The sequence below is a fragment of the Mesoplodon densirostris genome, chromosome 16 (genome assembly GCF_025265405.1).
Source record: "Mesoplodon densirostris isolate mMesDen1 chromosome 16, mMesDen1 primary haplotype, whole genome shotgun sequence".
In the NCBI taxonomy this organism is placed as follows: domain Eukaryota; kingdom Metazoa; phylum Chordata; class Mammalia; order Artiodactyla; family Ziphiidae; genus Mesoplodon; species Mesoplodon densirostris.
Window position 1 is genome coordinate 44,590,526 of NC_082676.1, and position 21,562 is coordinate 44,612,087.

The window sequence follows — 21,562 nt, forward strand, 5'->3', positions numbered from 1 at the left end:
AGGCATGGGGAGTGGGTGGAAAGCAGCCACTTTCCACTTCTGTCCCCACCCCCATACTCACTTCTGCCTGCTTGAGCTCCTCTCGGCTCACCTCCTCCAATGAGGCTTCCAGGAATTTCATGGCATAGCGCTCAATGGGAGTCAGCTGTGGGGAAGAGCAGCAATGATGAACATAGGGACCTGGTGCCCAGGGCCCATCACCCTTGATTATTTTCACCAGAGAAGACAGAAAGAAGGTTGCAGAGTCCAGAGGAAGGAGTTGTGGAGGGTGAGGTTGAGAACTAGTGGATCCAACACTGACCTGTTCTACAAGGGCAGCAATTTCCTGCTCAGCCCGGGACATCTCCTCATCTTCAGCCCCAGGCCGACCAGCCTCCTCTCCATCAGCAGCAGGAAACCCATCATTCTCATTGAATTCTGCAAGCTCAGCCACCTGTTCAGCCTTGGCTTGGGTGGCCGCACGGATATCCTCTTCATCCTCTGCCCGACACAATGCCTATGAGGGTGTGGGGAAGAATAACCATGAGAATTAAAGAACTTTACATCCTGTGATTTGATTCTGGCAAATGTTTGAGGCCACGTTTACACCAAACCAGATTTACATCAGAACTCAACTCTCTTCTGGGCCCCCAAAATTACCAAAGCAACACAGTGGTCCACACAGAATGGAACAGATTCAACCAGGAGTGCCACCAGGGACAAAATAACTGTTTTAGAGACCTCTAGTTCCACTTACTTTCCATTCAAGTAAGCCTCAAATCTCTTTAAAAAAGCAATCCCAGAAGTTTTGCATACAAAATAATCCACAATTCTTTTTTGCACTGAGATGCCTCATGACAACAGATTAATATATGATCATTCCCCTGAGATGAATATCCAGGGAGATCACACCAAAGTCACTGAGGGAAGTAGCCTAGAGCATGAGAGGAAGGCACTTGGTAGAGGAAAATTTCTCCATGATAATCCACACCTTCAGTTCCTAAACATCTGTCTACGTCTGAAAAAATACAAATGCCCAGACCTCACCACTCAAAATCATGATTTAAGTAGACTGTGAGATGGGACCCAGGAATCAATCTTTTTCAAAGCCTTCCAAGTGATTCTAGTATGCATTAATGTTTGGGAAATGAGAGTTTTACACCATATACAAAGCACTTCTTACATCCACTATGCTATTTAACCTTCGGTTACTTCCTTCTAATTTAGCATTTCAGAAAAGTGGGAAGTGAAGCTCAGAAGATTAAATGGATGTGGCTTAACGAACACTATTAAGAAGCACTGTTGGAGTTCAAACCTAGAACCGTGGACTCCATATCCTGTGTTCTATCTATGAAATCATGTGAACCAATAAGCAACCTACTCACAACTATCAAAGGCCAACTGTAATCTGGGAAGCAGCAGAAATAGTTCTTTCCCCTTGGACAAACTCAAAAGACTGAGAGACAACACACACTGCAACCATTAGCTCTACTCTAGGGACTGCCCACTCTTTTTCTGCAGCAGAATCTTTGTTCCCCGACCAGGGATCGAACCCGTGCCCCCTGCAGTGGAAGCACAGAGTCTTAACCACTGGACAGCCGGTGAAGTCCCTGCCCACTCTTTTTTCACCTGCTCCAGGATATGGGTCTGCTTGCTGGCCACAGTCTCTTCCTCATCTTCAGGGGCAGAGGGTATAGATGAGCCAGATGGTTCCTCCAGAGGCATATCAAACAGCTCTCGGATGGTCTGCTTTGGAAAGAACATATGAAAAGTGTCAGAACCAACAGAATGTTGGTCCCAGGTCTATAGCTATGAAGCTGATAGCTCTTAGTAGTATCAGAAGCACCACTAGTTGAAGAGGCAGATCTGTGGAGGCCAAAGCATCCTTTTTAATAAGCAGTAGTAACTCCTACAGGCATAGCAGTTCTCTCTTGCACAAACTGGAAGATCTTAGTACCTGTTTAAAATAGGCTGTGGTGAAGTTGCCTCCCTCAATTGCCATGTCTCCCAACATTCTCTTCTGGTTTGCCTTTTTTAGGATGTTCTCTTCCACTGTCCGTTCACTGATAAGCCTAGGGGGTGATAAAGGACATGTATAAACAGCCAAATACATCAATAAAACCCTATTAGCGGGCTTCCCTGGTGGCGCAGTGGTTGAGAGTCCGCCTGCCAATGCAGGAGACACGGGTTTGTGTCCCGGTCCGGGAAGATCCCACATGCCGCAGGGCGGCTGGGCCCGTGAGCCATGGCCGCTGGGCCTGTGCGTCCGGAGCCTGTGCTCCGCAACGGGGGAGGCCACAACAGTGAGAGGCCCGTGTACCGCAAAAAAAAAAAAAAAAAAAAAAAAACCCTATTAGCAAAGGGGAAGTAAGGTAAGGGGAGACTAGGCAGTACCTATATATGTGGACATCTCGGGTCTGGCCAATTCGGTGACAGCGATCCTGGGCCTGAGCATCCATGGTAGGATTCCAGTCGCTGTCATAAAAAACAACAGTGTCTGCCCCCGTCAGGTTCACGCCCACACCCCCACTCCGAGTTGAAAGGATGAAGCAGAATATGCGTTTGTCTGCATTGAATCGTTCCATCAAGGCCTAGAGGAAAAGGAAAAAAAGATAGTATTGGGAGACATATCCCCAAAAACAGACCAAGGCTTAGTGGGGGCCCCTCCTGGGACTCTGAGCCCTGGAAAAAGGAGACAGAGCTGAGGTGAGCCTCTAAGGGTCGGAGATGCCTGGGTTACCTGTCTCTGTTCAACTCTAGTAGACCCATCCAGACGCAAGTAGAGGTGGCCATGGTAGGTGAGAAACTGCTCCAACACATCCAGCATTCGGGTCATCTGGGTGAATATGAGCACCCGGTGGCCCTCCGCCTTGAGCTGTCGCAACAGCACCGCCAACGTTTGCAACTTTCCTAAAGAGATATGAAGGGGTACAGGGAGCTAGCTATAAACTGGACTGGGAAAAACACAGCACTGGAAGCCTGTGTAGTTGAAAGATCAAGTTTTACGCCAGGGTTTCGATCAACCCAGGGGAATCAAAAATATTTAACTTTATATATTTTCTTCCCTTAAGGTTTCTTCCTCTTCAGTCTACTCCTGTCTTGGATCTGACTTCTTTCAGTCTAACTAGGGGTAGGGTAATACAGACCCTCAGGGGGAAAAAAGAAATCCTCAATGGTGTATGAGCAAGAAAAGACCTTCAAGTACTACACTGAGTTATACCAGCTGCAGCACAAGCCATTCACAAGATAAACATCAACAAATCCATTGATGTCATAGCTCACTTGGATGGAAGGTCACTGAGATAAGAACCAGAAAGGCAGGATCTTATGAGGTTATCTAGTTTAACCTCCCATCAAACACGAAAATAGTGATTCAATCAGTTTGAACACTTTTAACAAAGACTTTCAATTCACCTATTCTGAATGGTTTCAAATGTTATAAAATTATTTTTTTACCAAAATATTTATTGAACACATATTAATAAAAATTCTGCTGACTTTATGTTCTAAGACATTTAAGAAATCTGCAAACATATTACTATGGAAATACCTGTGCACAGTTGTGGCAGAAACTATTCACTACTGTCCAACAGCCATTCTCGGTTAACAGAACCCGATTAATCCTATGGACACCTGGCAGAGATCCCTTGATTCCCACGGAAGGTGCACCCCAAACCAACCCCAGAAAATGAATCATTAATTGTTCTAAATAAGCCACAGTTCCTTTTTCCCTCTGTCAGTGATTACTCTAAGGATGGGCATATGGCCCAATCTGAGCCAATGAATTTTGAATCAAAGTCGACTGGGAGGGCTTTCTTTCCCAGAAAAAAATGAAAGACTTGCGAGAAGTGTTTTGTTTCAACCCCTTGCTTCCTGCTTGGAGCACTGGTGTGCTCCCTGGAGTTATAGCAGCCATCTTAAGACCATGACCATGAGAATAAAAAGATAAAAGCTAAGGATAGTAGGTAAAGTCCTGGGTCCATGAAGACACCACTAAGCTGCTGCTGAACCAGCCATATACCACCATTCTCGGCATTTCTCATTTAGTAAACAATAAATGATCTTGTGGTTTAAGCCACCGTTGGTTGGTTTTCTGTTACCTGCAGCCAAATTTCTTCTAACCAATAAGATTCTATTCAAAAGACAAGCATCCTTGTTCAAATCTTTCCCCAAAACAAAATCTACTATTAACTTTTTTTTTTTTGGCCACGTGGCTTACGAGATCTTAATTCGCCAGCCAGGGATGGAACCTGTGCCCTCAGCAGTGAAAGCGTGGAGTCCTACCACTGGACCACCAGGGAATTACCCAATATCTACTATTTATTGTGCAGTCTTATACCACCACAAACCTTTCCCCATAAATCTGAAAACTCCACGCTGTGCTATGTCATTTGCCATTGTATCCCAAATGATGTAACATGTTCACAAAATAATCACTGAATAAATGAGTTAGCAAACATTTTCAACTTTCATCAAAGTCAAATTCATGAATGCCAAGAATCTATCATGAGGCCTACATTTCTTCATCTCACCCAGAAGCATAACCTAAAAGACTATCTAATGTTTAATGAAATCCACAGAGACCTTATGTACAGCATCCCTTTGATGTAACAGTCCTCAGGCTAAGACAAGAAAAGAGGTCAAGAGACCCCCACTGGCCAATGAACTCACCACAATCATACTGGATAAGCCTCAGGTCAGGAAACTGGGTACGCATGTTACACACAATACGGTGCAAAGGACGAGCCCGGGGCCAGAGCTCACGAGCCAATTGCTCCTGGAAGGCTGCCTGACGTGGGGCCAGCCAAGGAGGTGGGTGGCAGGCGTGCAAGGAAGGGGGAGGTGCCTCCACAGGAGGCATGACAAAGATGAACCTGTAAAAAGAAGGCAAGCAGTATAAAATATGGAACTCTGAATGGCCCCAGAAGTTAGCACCTTTACCAGCCCTAACCACTATATCCACTCAGAGGCCCCAAGACCCACTTCCCATTAGCACTTAGCCCTGCCAACCTCTCAATGATTTCTGACAGCTGGTCTAGTCGTTGCTGGGGAAACAGTACAGCCTGGCGGGCAGCCTCGGTATAAGTCCAAAAGGTGGGGTGGCTGGGGCCAGGAGAACGAGGGCCGATGGGGCTGGCAACAGGTTGGGGCAGGGTACAGAAATCCAAGACTTCAGTCCCATACACGGGTGCCAGGGCCCCATGAGCCTCACTAAGTTGGAAAATCCGTTCCAGGCGTTCAGACCGCTGCTGCTTCCGCTTTTCCTCCAGAGAGTCCTGAGGATAAGAGGAGAAAAACACAGAAAATGTGATCAGCGTCCTTATAGAAAACCTGGCAGCTCCTCCCAGAATTAAACATAATCTGTGGAAACCATAAGATTCAACAATACACTATTTTAGTTCTTCCAAATTGTCAATAATGGGAGTTATTCTTTTCCCAATGTTAAATGAAATAACTTCTCCGCAAAAAAAAAACTGATCTTCCCTGTATGGTACCAAAGCAGATGCCTGAATATTCAAAATTAAGATCCATGTCTGACAAACTTATAGAATGGATGATTTGTGTCAGTTTTCCCATATAACACTTAAATCCGGAATATCCAAGTTAATTCATCTTCTTGCAGTAGATCCAAAACAATTATTAAAATCCCTCCTCAAATCACTGACCAGGATACAGAGAGGCTAATCAAATCCATGGCAGGTTTTTGTCAAAGGTCAGACTGGAATGGGGTGGGATGGGAACAGCTAACCAGACATCTAGGTAACCCCAAGAGAGAAAAGGGGAGTGCCCTGGCTGACAGGATACCTGTATGACTTTGACCCAATCCTTTCCCATCTTTGTGCTTCCAGTTTCACAGGCTATAAAATCACCTAACTCTTTTGTAGCACTTATCACACTTGTAGTTTTACATGTATAGGATTCTTTGATTAACATCTTCTACCCACTAAACTGTAAGCCCCTCACTGTAATCATCCAGTATCCAACTCAGTATCTGGCACAAAGTAGGCTCTCAATAAATGTTATCAGAAGGAACAAATAATGAAGGAGACTGGACCCTACAAGATAGTCCTGAAAAAGAGCAGTGTCCCAAATCTCCCTTCCTGACTGCTACCTTAAGCTTGACCTCTTGGCTCCTGGTGGTCTAAGTGAGGAAGGAAAGCATCCTAGCAGAGGGAAAAATCATTAAGTAGCAGCAAAGGAGACAATATTTGCAAATCATCTACCTGAAAAAGGACTTGTATCCAGAATATATAAAGAACTCTTACAACTCAATAACAAAAAGGAAAAGAATAAAATAACCCAATTAAAAAAGGGAAAGGATTTGAATAGACATTTCTTCAAAGGAGATATACAAATGGCTAACAACCACTGAAAAGATGCTCAACATCATTAGCCACCAGGAAAATACAAATCAAAACCACAAAAGGGACTTCCCTGGTGGTGCAGTGGATAAGACTACTCTGCGCTCCCAATACAGGGGGCCCAGGTTCAATCCCTGGTCAGGGAACTAAATCCCACATGCATACCTCAACTAAAGGTTTGCATGCCACAATTAAGGAGCCGGCAAGCTGCAACTGCAGTGCCCTGGAGCCGCAACTAAGGAGCCCCCCTGCTGCAACTAAGGCCCGGCGCAACCAAATAAATAAATATTTAAAAACCACAAGATACCACTTCAAACCCACTAGGATGGCTATAATCAAAAAAGACAAATAATAACAAGTTTTTGGCAAAGATGTAGAGAACCTGGAACCCTCACAAGCGCTGGTGGGAATGTAAAATGGTACAGCCACTTTGGAAAACAGTTTGTCAGTTCCTCAAACAGTCAAACATAGTTAACCATAACCCAGTTAATTCCACTCCTAAATTTACATCCAATATAACCGAAAACATATGAAAAGATACAAAATCTTATACATGAATGTTCACAGCAGCATTATTCGTAACAGCCAAAAAGAAGAAACAAACCAAATGTCCCCCAATCAACTGATGAATAGATATATAAAATGTGGTATATTCATACAATGGCATATTATTCAACAATTTTTAAAAAATGAAGTACTGATATATATACATATATATATGTCAATTATAGCATAACATGGATGAACCTCAAAAATATTAAGTAAAAGAAGCCAGTCACAAAAAACCGTATATTATACGACTCCATAAGTAAATCTACAGATACAAGTTACTTAGAGCTAGGAGGGATGGAAAGGTCAGGGATGATGGTTAAGGGTGTGCGGTTTCTTTTTTTTTAGGGCAATGAAAATGTTCTAAAGTTGACTGTTGTCATGGTTGCATAACTCTGTGAATATACTAAAAGCCAATGAATTGTATGGTTTAAATAGGTGAACTGTATGGTATGTGATTTATATCTCAAACTGTTTAAAGAAAAAGTATCAAGAAGCTGCTTCCTACTTGCAGAGCAATAAAAATTTAACACAGACCATGGGGTTGCACCCTTGGGCTAGGATCTAGGCTCTCCTCTCTCTACTTCCAAAAAGCCAGACCAACCTGGCAGCATTAGAGAAAGACCAAAGGTGGAGGCAAGTGGCAAAGATGGAGGGTGGGGGACTGGGGCCGAGAATAAGAAGCAGCTCTATTATCAGAGTGAGAAAAAGACAAGAGGGCCTGGAAGGACTCACTACATCTTTCTCATTATTAGGTCCTGGGTTACTTACTCTGAGTTGCAATTTTTATTTAACCAAATATATATACAACTATATATATGATAGAAAAAAATGGCTACCAGAAAGTTCATGAAGGGACAGAGTTCTTTTTATTTCCCACTTAATCACCATGGAGGTAAAAAACTACAGCAAATGACCGTCAAAGTCAAACGCTCATGATCTTTAGGGAACTGTATTCCGTGGTGTCCTTTCTCCCCTAGAAGTTCAAATACTTAACGGTGACAGTTTTAGCAACTGAGAAAAATCCTCCTGTCTCTGAGGACTGCCTCTTGTGGGGAAGAAGAGAAAGCAATGGAGTCAGCACATCTGTGTTCTCACAAGTTGTATAAATTTTAAAACATCATTTGGTAGGCTAGTTTCATCTGTAAAATGGGGCAATTAGATGCCAACACTAACTCAAGAGTAAGCAAGAACCAAAGAGACCAAATGTAACAAGAAAGCCTTGAACACATCAGTGATTATTAGTTTTAAAAGCACATTATGTCCTCAATTACTTCCTCTGTGAAAAGTAGGACATGGATTATTCTTCCCATTTTACAGATAAGAGTAAAGGCCCAGGGAAGGGCTTTGTCCAGTGACATTCAAGTATTAGGTCCACAAAACTAGGCTTTGTAATTTACCAAGATAAAGGTGACATTATTTTGTTCCATCCACTCTGTAGCAACACTCCAAAGAAATTCAATTTCCTGTTCCCTCTCCTTTGAGGCAGTAAAACTTACCAGATAGAAAGGGGAACGAGGTGGTGGTGGGGGCTGGCGTCGAGGTCGGGGACCACTGAACGAGGTAGCAGTGGAGGGAGGGCTGGGGGGACCAGAGCGTAATGTCAGTGTCTCAGACTCATCCTTGGAAACAGGCAGCCGGGATACCATGGTGACAGGCAAGGGAGCGGCACCGGTTGCCGAAACGACGAGGGAAGATGCCTGGGAAGCTGGGGCCTGTGTTGAGGCTGGGGCCAGTGCCAGAGTCTGAGCTGCCGCTGGGCCCAAGGTGGGCACCGGCACTGGGGCAGGGCTCAAGGTCAGTGTTTGCACTGAAGCTGGGGCCAGGAGTGAAGCAGATGACGACACCGTAGCCAAAGTCAGTGTGTGAGCTGGGGCTGGGCCCATCGGAGAAACTGGAGCCAGAGGGGGTGCTGGAGCCAAAGACAGCGTCTGAGATGGACACAGTGGTGGTCCCGGTGCCAAAGACAGTGTCTGGGCTGGAGCTGGTACTAGGGATGCTGCTGGAGTCAATGACAATGTCTGAGCTGGAAAAGAACCTTGGGGGTTCCCAGTTCCCAAAGAGAGTGTCTGAGATGGAGACGATCCGCCAAGAGTGGATGCTAAAGCTGGGGGTAAAGCCAGTGTCTGCGTAGAAGCTGGACTCGGGAGAGGTGACGGAACCGGGGCTGGTACCAGAGTTTGAGCTGACGATGGAGCCAACACAGGAGCTGAGGCTGGCACCAGTGAGGAAGCTGAGGCTAAAGGAGTTCCTGGAGTAGATGATGAAGCCAGAAGTGGAACCGAAGTCTGCGATGGAGCCAGGACAGGAGTAGGACCTAGTGATGGAGCCAGGACTGGAAGAGGAGCCAGAGAAGGAGCTGGAGAAGGAGCCAGGATTGCTGTCTGTGGAGCCACCATGGGAGAAAGAGAGGTGGCTAGAGCCTGAGATGCAGTAGGTGCTGGAGCCAAAAGGGAAGCCTGAGCTGGAGCTGGATTTGATGCTGCTGGAAAAGGACTGGCCAGAGCGGAAGCTGGCACCAGGACAGGTGAACATGCTGGGGCCACGGCTGAGTTCAACCCTGGAACATGTGAAGAGGCTGGAGCCAACAACAGAGGGTGACCAGGTGCCTGAGATGGGGACAGGGATGGAGTTGTGGCCAAACCTAGAGTCAAGGCTGACGCTGATGGAGAAGCCCCAACTGGTGCCAAAGAGGGAGGTCCAGGAGCCGCTGAGACAACAGGTGCCAGTGTTGGAGTCACATTAGTCAACAAAGCTGGGCCCGAAGCCGAAACAGGCAAGGGGGCTGAGATGGGGATGGTGAGTGGAGCTGAGGCTGGGGACGGAAGCGTTGTGCAGACAGAGATGGGGAGTGAAGATGATACTGGAACTGGGACTGTAGAAGACACAGGACTAGCAAGGGGAGAGGAGTTGGGAACTGGCATTGGAGAAGAGGCTGGCCCAGGGAGTGAGGATGGCACGGGGAGAGGAGAAGAGATGGTCAAGGGAGCAGCTCCGGGTGCTGAAGCTGTGGAGACAGAGGATAAGTTAGCCCCCAAGTTCTTCTTGCTCCTTCTATTACCCTGTCCCACCTCTTCCCTTACCCCCAAGCTTCACCTGTTTCCCAGAAGACCTTCACTCCCACACCATGAGATCAAAGATTCAAGGAATCTAACAATTTAACATTTCCTTTCCCTCCAAAGTTCCAACTTACGTATCTTGGAATTAGGCAAGGGCTCAGCAGACCATTTTGGGGGCTAATGCAAATCAGTATACTGATAACAAAAGGATCTACTGTGACTTAGAAACCCTCTGGGCCACCCTATCTCCATTCGTGACAAAAAATTTTTGGCCTCAGCCACCTGAACTCACCACTGACTTCAGGCGTAGGACTGTGGACCAGCTTGAGAAGTGGCCTCACCAGAGTGGACGTGGGTATGGGGGCCCGGGCAGTACCCAGAGCAGGTGTGGGTAGCCGGCCAGGGGTTAATGTGGGGCGTGGAGTCAACACAGCTGGAAGCCCAGAGCTCGGAGGCCGGGGTGCTGGGGCCAACGGAGGAACAGGAGTCAGTCCATCCCGAGGGGCCTGTCTCACTACAATCTTCACCACGCCTGTATTATTCACCATGGTTGGTGGCACTGCAAGAGGAAGCTAGATTGAGGGGAAGGTAGAAAAGAAACAAGAGACCCAAAGGATGGAAGAAGTCCAAGGGCAGGAGAGGGTAGCAGACAGATATCAGAGATACTGGCAAAAGAAAACAACACTGAGGGAAGGCTAGACAGACAGTAGCCCAGGGCATGCCTGGAAGGACCAAGGCCAGCAGGGCTAAGTAAGTAGGAAGGCCAGAAGCCTCACCCTGGTTAGCAGCAAGCGGAAGGCTGAGGCCAGTGGGGGCAGGGGTGGTGCTGGGGGTCGAAGAAGGCAGCACAGAGACAGGGGTAGGGCCAGGGGTCGGGGCCACGGCCTGGATGAGGGCCACATGGGCAGGCTGGCTGATGAGGTGGTGCTGCCCCCCTGCTGACACCAGGTGCACCACATTCCCTGGGTTAAGGGAAGAGAGAAAGAAAGAAAGAAGCAGCTATCAGCCGGAGGAGAGCAGAGGCAAGAGAAGAGAGAAAGAACGAAGAGGGAATAACTTCTCCAGAATAAACTCATACCTATCTTGATCAAAAGACCCCCTCCAACCATTCCCCTTGGCCCCACCCACCAAAAGGCAGGGAAAGAAACATAAAGGCTGACATCTGAAAAGAGCCACAAAAACAAAGGGACAAAGAAGAGGAGGAAAAAGGCAGGACAGGGGGTGGGTTTTACCTACTTTGCAGCGGGCGGGGCTGCCCCACAGCAAGCTGGCGCACCTGCGCACCAGTCAAAGTCAGCTTGTTGCCCTGGATTTGGAAGGTGAGAGGTTTGCTTCCCCCTGTACTAGCCACTGGCCGTTGTGCCAGTGAGGCTAACTGCCCGATGCTGACCACTTCACCTGCTATGAATAAAGAAGAGGCTTAATGCACATGGGGCTCACTCTGTTCAAACTCACTTCACAGACCTTCATGAGGCACAAGTCTCCAGTTTCTCCAACCCTCCCCCTCAACTTACCATGTTCCAATAACCTTAGCCTCCACCTACAGCCTTTGAGCTTTTGACATGCTACTCCTTCCAATCCCACCTGTTTGCTTTGCAATCTCCTTTACATCCTCTAACAGCTTTCCACCATACTGAGCTAATCACCACCTGCCTCCTCTACGCTGCCCTTTTACCCCAAATAATTTTCTACTGCGAGGCTTACCACTATTTATTCATCTATGGGTCATCTCCCCCACTAGAGACTGTGAACTACTTGAGGGCTCTTACTTGATTATGAATTACCAATGCCTGGCAAAATACCTAACATATGTTAGCTACCATGACACACTCATGGTCCTGAGCTTTTCTTCTCCAGCTCCATGGCATATAGGCTTTCCTCCCACCTCAAGTCCTTCACCCTCACAGAGCCCTGGGAACTTACAGGGCAGGCGAGCTTGCATATCGGGAGACAGGATGAGGCGCTGTGGAGCAGGAGTAGGAGCTGGTACTGCCGTAGTGGGAGCCGTGGCTGTGGTGGTAGAGGTGGTGGTGACAGCAGCAGAAGGGAAGGTATAGCCTGGTGGCACTGTAAGGGGCTTCAACAGGCTGGAGGAGCCTGGGGGCGGGGCAGGGCTCAGACGAACAGGAGCAGGTGGGGCCGGCTTCAAGGATAGGGTTGGCGTGGGAGGTCGTGAGGTCCCACTCAAGACCCCCAGAGGGGATGGCATCACTGTAAACACAAGGCAAACACCTGTCAGATATACCTTGACTAAAGCCTCAGCCTGGTCCTAGAAACCTCCATACATAATCCCTTGTAGCCCATCAAACACCACACCCCTGTCTCCAATCCAGCTCCTCAAACACTAATTTCATTACTTCTCCCCAAATCCGAACAATCTGCCTGAAGTACCCCCCAGCATCCTGGCTCCCTTGGAACTCACCCTGGGGGAGAGGCCCACCATTTGGCTGCAGTGGGGGCAAAAGAACAGGGCCAGGGGGCCGGGATGCTGGAATGAGTGGGGGCCCAGAAGGCGAGGCCGACACCATCAGTGGTGCTGGCAGCACTGGGGGGGTTGGGCCAGGGGTGGGCTGGGCTGAGAGCTCAGGGCCTGGAGGGGGTCGGACTGGGACAGGGCCCAGGGGAGTCCGTGGACTGTTCACCACCACCACTGTCCGGCCTTCTTGCTTGGGTATTGGCTGCAGCATCCTACGAGGAAAAAACAAGGGGACGGGTAGGGAAGGAGAGAGAGTGAAGAGTAGGAAAAGAAATTAATAAGGAAGATGAGGCAGAAAAACAGAAAGATTATAAAAGCAAAGGAGGGAAAGGTAAGACCCAATGGAGAAAGAGGGAAAGAAATCCGATAATCAAAAAGCACAAAGAAAAAAAAAAAAAAAAAGAAAGAAAAAGCACAAAGCAGAGAGAGGAGGGAAAAAAAAAATCAGTGACAAACACAAGGGCCTCTCCACAAACCATCTTCTGGTTATTCTATCCCCCTATCCCTCCAAGTATTTTTCATCCATCCATATGAACATTCCAGCCTAGCCTCCAACTCTTTCCTTTCCACCCCAAATCCCCCCCGGGAATTGGCTGCAGGCACTTTTTTCTAGGAACCCACTTCCTTATTCCTTGGCCCTGGTACCTGTTGACCTTCATCTTGACTGGCTTGGGCCGCGGTGGGGGGTCAGGAGCAGTAGCCACCTCTAGCAGAACCCGGCGGGAAAGGCGGTGCTGGGGTAGAAATGTGTCAGCCTCATATCTAGAGACACGACCCTCCAGGCCAATGAGATCAAATCGACCCATGTCTATCCGCTGACATAAGAAGGAACACAAGAGCATAGTGTCAAAGGAGCCAATTTGGCAATGATTTCTTGGATATCACACCAAAAGCACAGACAATAAAAGAAAAAAACTGATAAATCAGACTGCATCAAAAGACACTATTAATAAACTGAAAAGGCAACCCATAGACTAGGACCAAAATTATTTGCAAATCATGTATCTGGTAAGAGGCTAACATTCAGAACACACAAAGTCCTACAACTCAACAAAAAAAACAAAAAATCCAATTTAAAAACTGGCAGGAATTTCCTGGCAGTCCAGTGGTTAGGACTCTGCACTTTCACTGCTGAGGGACCAGGTTCGAGCCCTGCTCGGGGAACTAAGATCCCACAGGCCCCAAGGCGTGGCCAAAAAAATTAAAAATTGGCAAAGGTCTTGAACAGACATTTCTCCAGAGAAAATATACAATAAGCACGTGAAAAGATGTTCAACATCACTAATCATTAGGGAAATCAGAATCACAATGAGATACCACCTCACTTACTGAGACAGCCGTTATCAAAAAAAACAGAGAACAGGTGTTGGCAATGATGTAGAGAACTCAGAACCTTTGCAAAATGCTAGTAGGAATGTAAAATAGTGCAGCTGCCATGGAAAACAGTATAGCGGTTCCTCAAAAAATTAAAAATAGAATAATCATATGATGCAGCAATTCCATTTCTGGGTATATATACCCAGAAGAATTGAAAGCAGGGACTTAAACACATATTTGTACACCTATACTCACAGCAGCATTATTCACAGTAGCCAAAAGGTGGAAACAACTGCAGTGTCCATTGATGAACAGATAAACAAAACGTGGTATTTGTCTCTATGTATGTAAATGTATACATGTGCATACTCACATACATGTATACACATACACAAAAACATGTACAATAAAATATTACCCAACCCAAGGAAATCCTTACACATGCTTGAAGACATTCTACTAAGTAAATATGCCAGTCACAAAAGGACAAATACTGTATGATCACACGTACACGAAGTACCTAGAAGAGTAAGTTTACAGAGACAGAAAGTAGAATGGTTGCTGCCAGGTGCTAGGAATAGAGGGAGAATGGGGAGTTATTATTTAATGGGTATGGAGTTTCAGTTTAGAAAAATGAAAAAATTTCTGAAGATGGATGATAGTGATGGCTGTACAACTATGTGAATGTACTTAGTGCCACTGTACCATATGCTTAGAAATGGTTAAAATATTTAAGCATTATTAATATGCCAGGCAATTCTAAAAATATTAACACAATTCTCACAAACATACTGCAAAATAGGCCTTATAACCCCAGTTTTGAAGGGCAAGCAAATTTAGGGTTAAAGGTTAATAATCAGCTTGCCCAAAGTGACACAGTTAGAAAACGATGAAACTGCCAATAGTGCTGAGGTGACAGGGCAAGTAAGGATGCAAAAGGTCAGACTCCAGCATAAAGAAAAGAGGTGCAGGGTTGAGTAGGGCCAATAACCTTGGAGGCAACTGCTTACCTGGAGAGGGTGGACATCAGTGGCCCTTAGCACCAGAGAGGCGGTGCTGAAACAGATGCCTGGAGTGATGAAGGGGGAGGTAACGGGTCGAGGGTCAAACAGGTTTGGATGATTGCAGACTTTTCGCAGCTGCATCAAAATGTTGATGACGCTCATGAAATGGCCCGTGGCTAGTGTCTCCTTAGTTCTGGGAAAAAGGAGAAATAAATGGGACATCTTGATAGTCACCTCCGCTCCACTGTAGGGTCCCAGGCCCACCCTCAGTCCTCCCTTACGTGGTCTGTGCCATGAAGTCATCATAGAGACAGCGCTGGCGCTTGGAGAGCCGGCAGCGGATAACATGCTCATATTTTTTGGGCATCTGCTTCTCAACATCCACCTTAACTCGGCGCAGCAAAAAAGGCCGCAAAACCTAAAAGCAAATAAGCAGGAGGCTGACAGGAGAACAGCGGGCACTATGCCCCGGCCTAGACCCTCTACCTGGGTCTTGGCCTGATGACCAGCAGAGCGCTGGCTTAGCCCATCAGTAAACACTCATGGAGCCATGCAGCATGCCGGGAACCAATCACACAAAGGTGAATCAGATGCAAGCCCTCCTCTCAAGTAATTTACTATAATGAAAAGAGAGGAACAAAAAGATATTACCACAACACAAGAAGTGATAAAGAAAGCACTGAGGACAGAGCAACTAACTAAGCAGAAGGGATGAGTCAAACTACAGTTCCAAGGAGTAACTGTAAATTTACAACATTGTGAAAGTAAATCCAGCCAAGAAGCTGAGAACTAATCTGTGGCACTGACAGCAGCATAGAAAACCAAAGGCAAATCTGAGATCTCAGGAGATAAAATCTGATATGACACAGTCACCAAGTTGACATGGAAGAAGTGAAAAAAGAGAAAATAAAGGTACAGTTTCACTAAATCTAGTGTGGTAATCATTTCATGATGTATATAAGTCAAATCATTATGTTGTACACCTTAAACTTATACAGTGCTATATGTCAATTATATCTCAATAAAATGGGAACAAATAATATTAAAAACACTTTAAAATTTTAAAAAGGAGGAAGTAGAGTTAAGGAAGACTTCTTGGTTTCTACTGATAGTTTGATTTACCAAAATGATGGTGTGATTGACCAAAATGGAGTAGAAATAATAAGCTATAAGGCTTGAGATGTTTGGCTTATAACAGAGTGAGTTCAAGGGAATTTTTTTTTTTTTTGCGGTACGCGGGCCTCTCACTGTTGTGGCCTCTCCCATTGCGGAGCACAGGCTCTGGACACACAGGCCCAGCAGCCATGGCTCACGGGCCCAGCCGCTCCGCGGCATATGGGATCTTCCTGGACCGGGGCACGAACCCGTGTCCCCTGCATCGGCAGGTGGACTCTCAACCACTGCGCCACCAGGGAAGCCCTGAGAGGGAAATTTTTATTGTTTTCTGTATAAAAATGTCCATCAGATGGGGGTCAAAGGGGTTGGGGGCAGATAACAAAAATAAATAAATAAATAAAATTTTTTTAAAAAGAGGAACTTTCAATTAAAGACATTACCAGAAATTTAAATACAGGTTGAGTGGTCTACAGAGTCAAGGAATTATATAAATCAGTATGCCGATGAGATAAGTAAACTGGGTGACAAAAAAAAAGTAAAGATCAGAATGCTGAGAGATGTTATTTAAAAGTTGGACACTGGACAAAGGAAGAGGAGCCAGAGAAGACCAAAAATAAAAAAATAAATAAAAGAAGAAAAGAAAAAGAGAACACAACAAAAATACGTAGTTGTGGAAAGTCAGGTAAAGAGAAACCCAAGCCAGAAACTGATCAGCGTTATCATTCTACTCAAAGAATAAAAACAGAAATGCTACCATTAAAGAAAACAAGCAGAATGATGACTAAGATGAGGTCACCCAATCTGGCAATGAGTTAGCTACTGGAACACTGCAGCTTGACAACTGGGTAAATTCAGCCTAGCACTGACTTCCCTCTTCCTAAGGGTTTTCTGGGTATTGCCCTTAGTTCCTTGCCATTCCCAATGCCCTTGACAAACTGGTACAGGCCCTACCTTGTGAAGGCGTTTGACTAGACCTTCATTGTACTCTTGGCTGCCCTCAATCATGCCAGTTAGGGGATTAGAGAACCATTCTTTGAACTCGCGATGAGACTGGAAGACATGGGGCATCAAAAAGTGCATCAAGGACCACAGTTCCATGAGGCTGTTCTGCAAGGGTGTTCCTGTCAGGAGCAGGCGTCTCTGGCTGCAAAGAGACAGGGAATTACAGGGAGGATGGTCAGCAAAGTCCCAACTGTCCAAGCATCCCACCCGCAGGCCAAGTCAACCCTCCCATGAATCTCAGACATCTCCATCTCCACCTGTTGAAGTTGAGCAATGACTGCCAGCGCTGAGACTTGAAGTTCTTGATGTTCTGAGCCTCATCCAGAATGAGATAGCGCCAGTTCTTGCGGCGGAAGGCCTGGTGGTCCTGCAGCACCAGCTTGTAAGATGTGATACACACATGGAAGGCATTGGGCTTGGTCCAGCCCTGCAGTATCAGGAGAAAGTAACAGAAAGTGGGGTGAAAAGAAAAAGCAAAAAGAAGACATCCTAAGATCTTCAAGGGACAGAAATCATGTTGGGAGAAAGGAGAAAAGTCCCAGGAGCAGAATGGGGTAACAGAAAGGGAAGGGAAAGGAACTCATTTGAGGAAAGGGCCTAAAAGTATAGGAAACAATAGGGGAAGGGAGCAATCACATGGGGAAGCAAACCTGCCGCTTGAGCTTCCTCTCTTTCTGGGCTCCATAGTAAGTAAGGATTTTAAAGCTGGGGCACCAACGTTTCAGCTCCATCTCCCAGTTCAACATCACGCTGGTGGGGACAATGATCAAATGGGGACCCCAGTTACCTGTTTAGCAAAAGAATGAGAGATGTACAACACGGTGACTGCAGTTAATAATACTGTATTGCACATGTGAAATTGCTAACAGTAAATCTTAAAAGTTCTCACCACAGGAAAAAACAAAATGTTTTGTAACTATGTATGATGATGGACCTTAACTAGTCTTACTATGATGATCGTTCTGCAGTGTATACACATACCAAATCATTATATTGTACATCTGAAATATAGTGTTAAATGTTAATTATACCTCAGTTTTAAAAAATAAAGTAAGATTCGTAGAGATCTGGGGCAGAGGAATTTTAAAAATGATGAGAGATGGCAAGGAAATACAAACTTTGGGGTTCTGGAACTCAGGTATAAAACCCTGACAATTCTGTCCTAATGGCCCTTCCTAAGAATCCTAGCACCATGATACAAATGAACATATTTACAAAACAGAAACAGACCTACAGACACAGGAAACAAAATTATGGTTACCCAAAGGGAAAGGGGAGAAGGGATAAATTAGGAGTATGGGATTGACAGATACACACTACTACATGTAAAATAGATTAAAAAAATTTACTACATAGCACAGGGAATTACATTCAATATCTTACAATAACCTAAAAGGAAAAGAATCTGAAAAAGAACATATACATACATACATATAACCAAATCACTTTGCTGTACCCCCTGAAACTAACCAAAAATTGTAAATCAACTAAGTCAAAATTTGGGGGTGGGGGGGTTGGGGAATCCTAGTGCCTACAATGACCTCTCTATACAGTTATTGACCAGAGTCAATGAAGCTACTTAGCAGCAAGAGACTGTTTCACCGTGCTACAGCTGAAGTCATTAAATAAGCTTCCCAGGATATTGGCCAAAGGAGACCCAAGAAGAAGGGCCCGGCCTAGTTACCTTTCTCACAGGCCAAGTGCGCAAGCAGGGAAATGGTCTGGATCGTCTTGCCTAGCCCCATCTCATCAGCAAGAATGCCATTAAGCTTCTTCTCATACATAGTAACCAGCCAGTCCAGCCCAATGTGTTGGTACTCCCGGAGCTGGCCCCGTAGGAGCAGGGGGATGGGTGTCTTCACCTAGTAGGTAGGAGGAGAGGTAACACAATGGAATTGAGGAATCTGTCACTGAGAAACAGGAGAGTCAAGATATGAGAAAGCAGGGGCTTCCCTGGTGGCGCAGTGGTTAAGAATCCACCTGCCAATGCAGGGGACATGGGTTCGAGCCCTGGTCCGGGAGGATCCCACATGCCATGGAGCAACAAAGCCTGTGTGCCACAACTACTGAGCCTGCACTCTAGAGCCCGCCAGCCACAACTACTGAGCCCGAGTGCCACAACCACTGAAGCCCGCATGCCTGGAGCCCATGCTCCACAACGAGAGAAGCCACCGCAATGAGAAGCCCGCACGCAGCAACGAAGACCCTAGGCAGCCAAAAATAAATAAGTAAGTTTATTTTTAAAAAAAGAAAAAAGATATGAAAAAGCAGAAGCTTGGACCTGGAAATACCTGGGTAGTGGCCAAGGTGTAACCCTTGGGCTGGAGACTTTCAGCTGCTGCAGCGATGTCAGTAATTTCTTTCTTAGGGCCTAGAGTGGTGGTGGGCCCTGGGGTGGGAGGTCCACTGCCCCCATCTGCCTCACTCTGCTCTTCGTCCCTGGCAAGCAAGTACTCCACCCCAAAGTCATCATCTTCCTCCTCTTCCTCATCTGCTTGGCTCTGTGACTGGGACTCCTCAGATTCCTCAGACTCAGATTCCTCTGATTCCGAACTCCTGCTTGTTTCTTCCTCTTCTGAATGCTCATCTTCCTCATCCTCACTCTGTTCCTCAGCAGAGTCTAAAGCACAAGATCAAGGCTTAGTGTTCACCATACCTACTCCTCCAGTCTTGCCCTCCCCAGCTCTTGCCTCATGACCACACATTCACCTGACTGACTGCTACTATCCTCTTGAGTAGCCTCTTCAGCTTCTGTGGCCCCCTCTGGTTCACAGTCAGAGCTGTTAGCCTCAGCTTCATCTTCATCTTCCTCTTCACTACTCCCAGAACCTGGGGCAGAGGCATCAGAGGCATAGGCTCCTGCATACTGCTGCAGTAGCTCCTCCACAGACAGCTCACCTAGAAGAGAAGTGAAGGATAAGCCTTTACATGCTTCATGGGGAAGAAGGGGAGGTCTGAGTGGTGCCAGTTCATTTTACCTCAGCTTCTACAGACACTGCTAGGCCCAGGTCTGAGGGGAGGCAAAAGAGTTTACTTTCGGCAGCAGCTATTTTCAGCCAAGCCCTATAACATGGGCCAGAACTGTGAATGGCCCTGCCTTCCACTGGGAAGGACAGTTATCAATCTGAGGAACCTCCCCTTTAAGGTTCAGATCAAACATGGCCACTATCCTCTTCCAATAGTTCTTCCCTCTACTCAGCTCTCACATCACTTCGTTCAAACTTCCATCATAACCAATCATAATTTTCTACTTATAACCATCTATAAATCTGTATCTTATTCATTTCTTTATCTCTGGCATTCTGCACAGAGACACCAAGTGGGTACTCAGTAAAATGTCTGGTGTCACCTTCTCGAGCCAACTCGCTCAGCTCCATGGCATGATCCACCTCCCCTTCCAACTGCTCCTCAGCTGCTATGGTATCCTCTTCATCCTCCGCTAGGAAAGAGAATGAACCAAGATCAACGGGGACAGAGGCTCAGAACACAGTCCAAGTGGAAGAGGTGAGAAAGTCTGAAATATTAGGTCCAGACAATTCAAGGGGTAAGAGGCAACAGGACTGAGAACAGGCCTGACCTTCATCTTCATTGGCAGCAAACTCTTCATCATCCTCATCTGGATGCCAAGGCTGTTTGTTGCGCTGTGTGACAGAGGAGGCTGGGGGCTTTACCTGTTTGGCAGAGGATGAAAAAGGAGAAGGCCTATGGTTAGAGCAGCAAGAGAAAGACAAAACGTTGAATAAGATGTCACAGAATAGTCTCTCTGTCCCACTGAATGACAGTTGCCACTGACACAGTCCCAGGGCAAGGATACAATCAAGGGTTTTCAATTTCAGTACCAGCTACCAAATCCTGGCCCCACTGCCCGGGGGAGGACCTGTGAAAGTGCTAGAAGAGAAACACAGGCCCCCAACACCAACCCCATGCACTCGGACACATGGGAAAACAGAAAGCTTAGGTCCAGAAGAGACTTCAAGGTTACCGTCTCAGCTCCGAACCTACAAACCAGCAAGTGAGTATTAGGGCCATTTCACAGAAGCGAAAAAGACCAAAGTAACTTTTTTTTCAAGCTCACACAGCACTTCTAAGAGTATAGTACACTCTTCCACGCATCAGAAATCTGCCCATCTCAGACTGTAACTTGCCCCAAACCCAGGTTCTTTCCTATCCATTCTCAAATGAGAGCCCAACTGCTCAGACCAGGGAGGACTCCTAAAAACCACAACCAACCTTATAGACTGGAAGAACTCAGTCCTTAAGGCTCTCCCTCTGCTCCCACTCTGAACCCACCTTCTATCCCCGTCTGCCCATACCTTCAACACCTGAGAGGACTCTTCTTCACCACCTTCTTCAGGCCCATCTCGGGTGTCACTATCATGAGATGAGGGGGTTCTTGAGGGGCTGGAAGGCCCTCCTAGCAGCTGAGGGGGGAGGGAACGGAGCAGCTCTTCCAGTGGCAGTTCTCCCTCACGTCGCAGTAGCTCAATCTCACGCCTCTGGGTCTCTGCATCATTGCCTTCCTGTTGTTCTTCAACCTCAATCGTCTCCTCATCATCCTCTTCCTCCTCCTCTTGGGGTTGGAAGTCCCCATCTATAGCAGGAGAACAAGGTCACAAAGTCCACGGGGCCCTGCAAGCCACAGGGTGGGTTTTCAGCTCTGGAAAGGGTACATGAGGAAGAGTAACAGAGCTAAAGAGG

At 46.5% G+C, this 21,562-nt stretch overlaps 1 protein-coding gene and 1 non-coding gene across 9 annotated transcripts in view; both read right to left on the minus strand.

The window, feature by feature from the left end:
• SRCAP (Snf2 related CREBBP activator protein) overlaps positions 1 to 21,562 on the minus strand; it is a 33,033-nt gene that overhangs the window by 3,710 nt on the left and 7,761 nt on the right. For all 8 annotated transcript variants that reach the window (XR_009534622.1, XM_060120026.1, XM_060120023.1 and 5 more), the window contains exons 8-32: positions 21,178 to 21,455; positions 20,442 to 20,535; positions 20,214 to 20,303; positions 19,574 to 19,762; positions 19,156 to 19,484; positions 18,549 to 18,726; positions 17,515 to 17,651; positions 17,122 to 17,291; positions 16,814 to 17,006; positions 15,028 to 15,164; positions 14,753 to 14,939; positions 13,071 to 13,240; positions 12,372 to 12,637; positions 11,873 to 12,160; positions 11,186 to 11,350; positions 10,242 to 10,508; positions 8,390 to 9,897; positions 4,990 to 5,255; positions 4,651 to 4,853; positions 2,720 to 2,889; positions 2,374 to 2,570; positions 1,937 to 2,051; positions 1,609 to 1,728; positions 302 to 496; positions 62 to 145 (exon numbers count right to left, since the gene is read on the minus strand). Coding sequence is in view for 7 of the 8 variants with exons in the window: in XM_060120026.1 (XP_059976009.1) it covers positions 62 to 145; positions 302 to 496; positions 1,609 to 1,728; positions 1,937 to 2,051; positions 2,374 to 2,570; positions 2,720 to 2,889; positions 4,651 to 4,853; positions 4,990 to 5,255; positions 8,390 to 9,897; positions 10,242 to 10,508; positions 11,186 to 11,350; positions 11,873 to 12,160; positions 12,372 to 12,637; positions 13,071 to 13,240; positions 14,753 to 14,939; positions 15,028 to 15,164; positions 16,814 to 17,006; positions 17,122 to 17,291; positions 17,515 to 17,651; positions 18,549 to 18,726; positions 19,156 to 19,484; positions 19,574 to 19,762; positions 20,214 to 20,303; positions 20,442 to 20,535; positions 21,178 to 21,455 (5,996 nt within the window). In the remaining variant the exon portion in view is untranslated. The remainder of the gene's footprint in view (positions 1 to 61; positions 146 to 301; positions 497 to 1,608; positions 1,729 to 1,936; positions 2,052 to 2,373; positions 2,571 to 2,719; positions 2,890 to 4,650; positions 4,854 to 4,989; positions 5,256 to 8,389; positions 9,898 to 10,241; positions 10,509 to 11,185; positions 11,351 to 11,872; positions 12,161 to 12,371; positions 12,638 to 13,070; positions 13,241 to 14,752; positions 14,940 to 15,027; positions 15,165 to 16,813; positions 17,007 to 17,121; positions 17,292 to 17,514; positions 17,652 to 18,548; positions 18,727 to 19,155; positions 19,485 to 19,573; positions 19,763 to 20,213; positions 20,304 to 20,441; positions 20,536 to 21,177; positions 21,456 to 21,562) is intronic.
• Positions 20,626 to 20,756, minus strand: LOC132477175 (small nucleolar RNA SNORA30/SNORA37 family). Its single transcript, XR_009530200.1, has one exon. It is a non-coding gene; the product is annotated as a small nucleolar RNA SNORA30/SNORA37 family (small nucleolar RNA).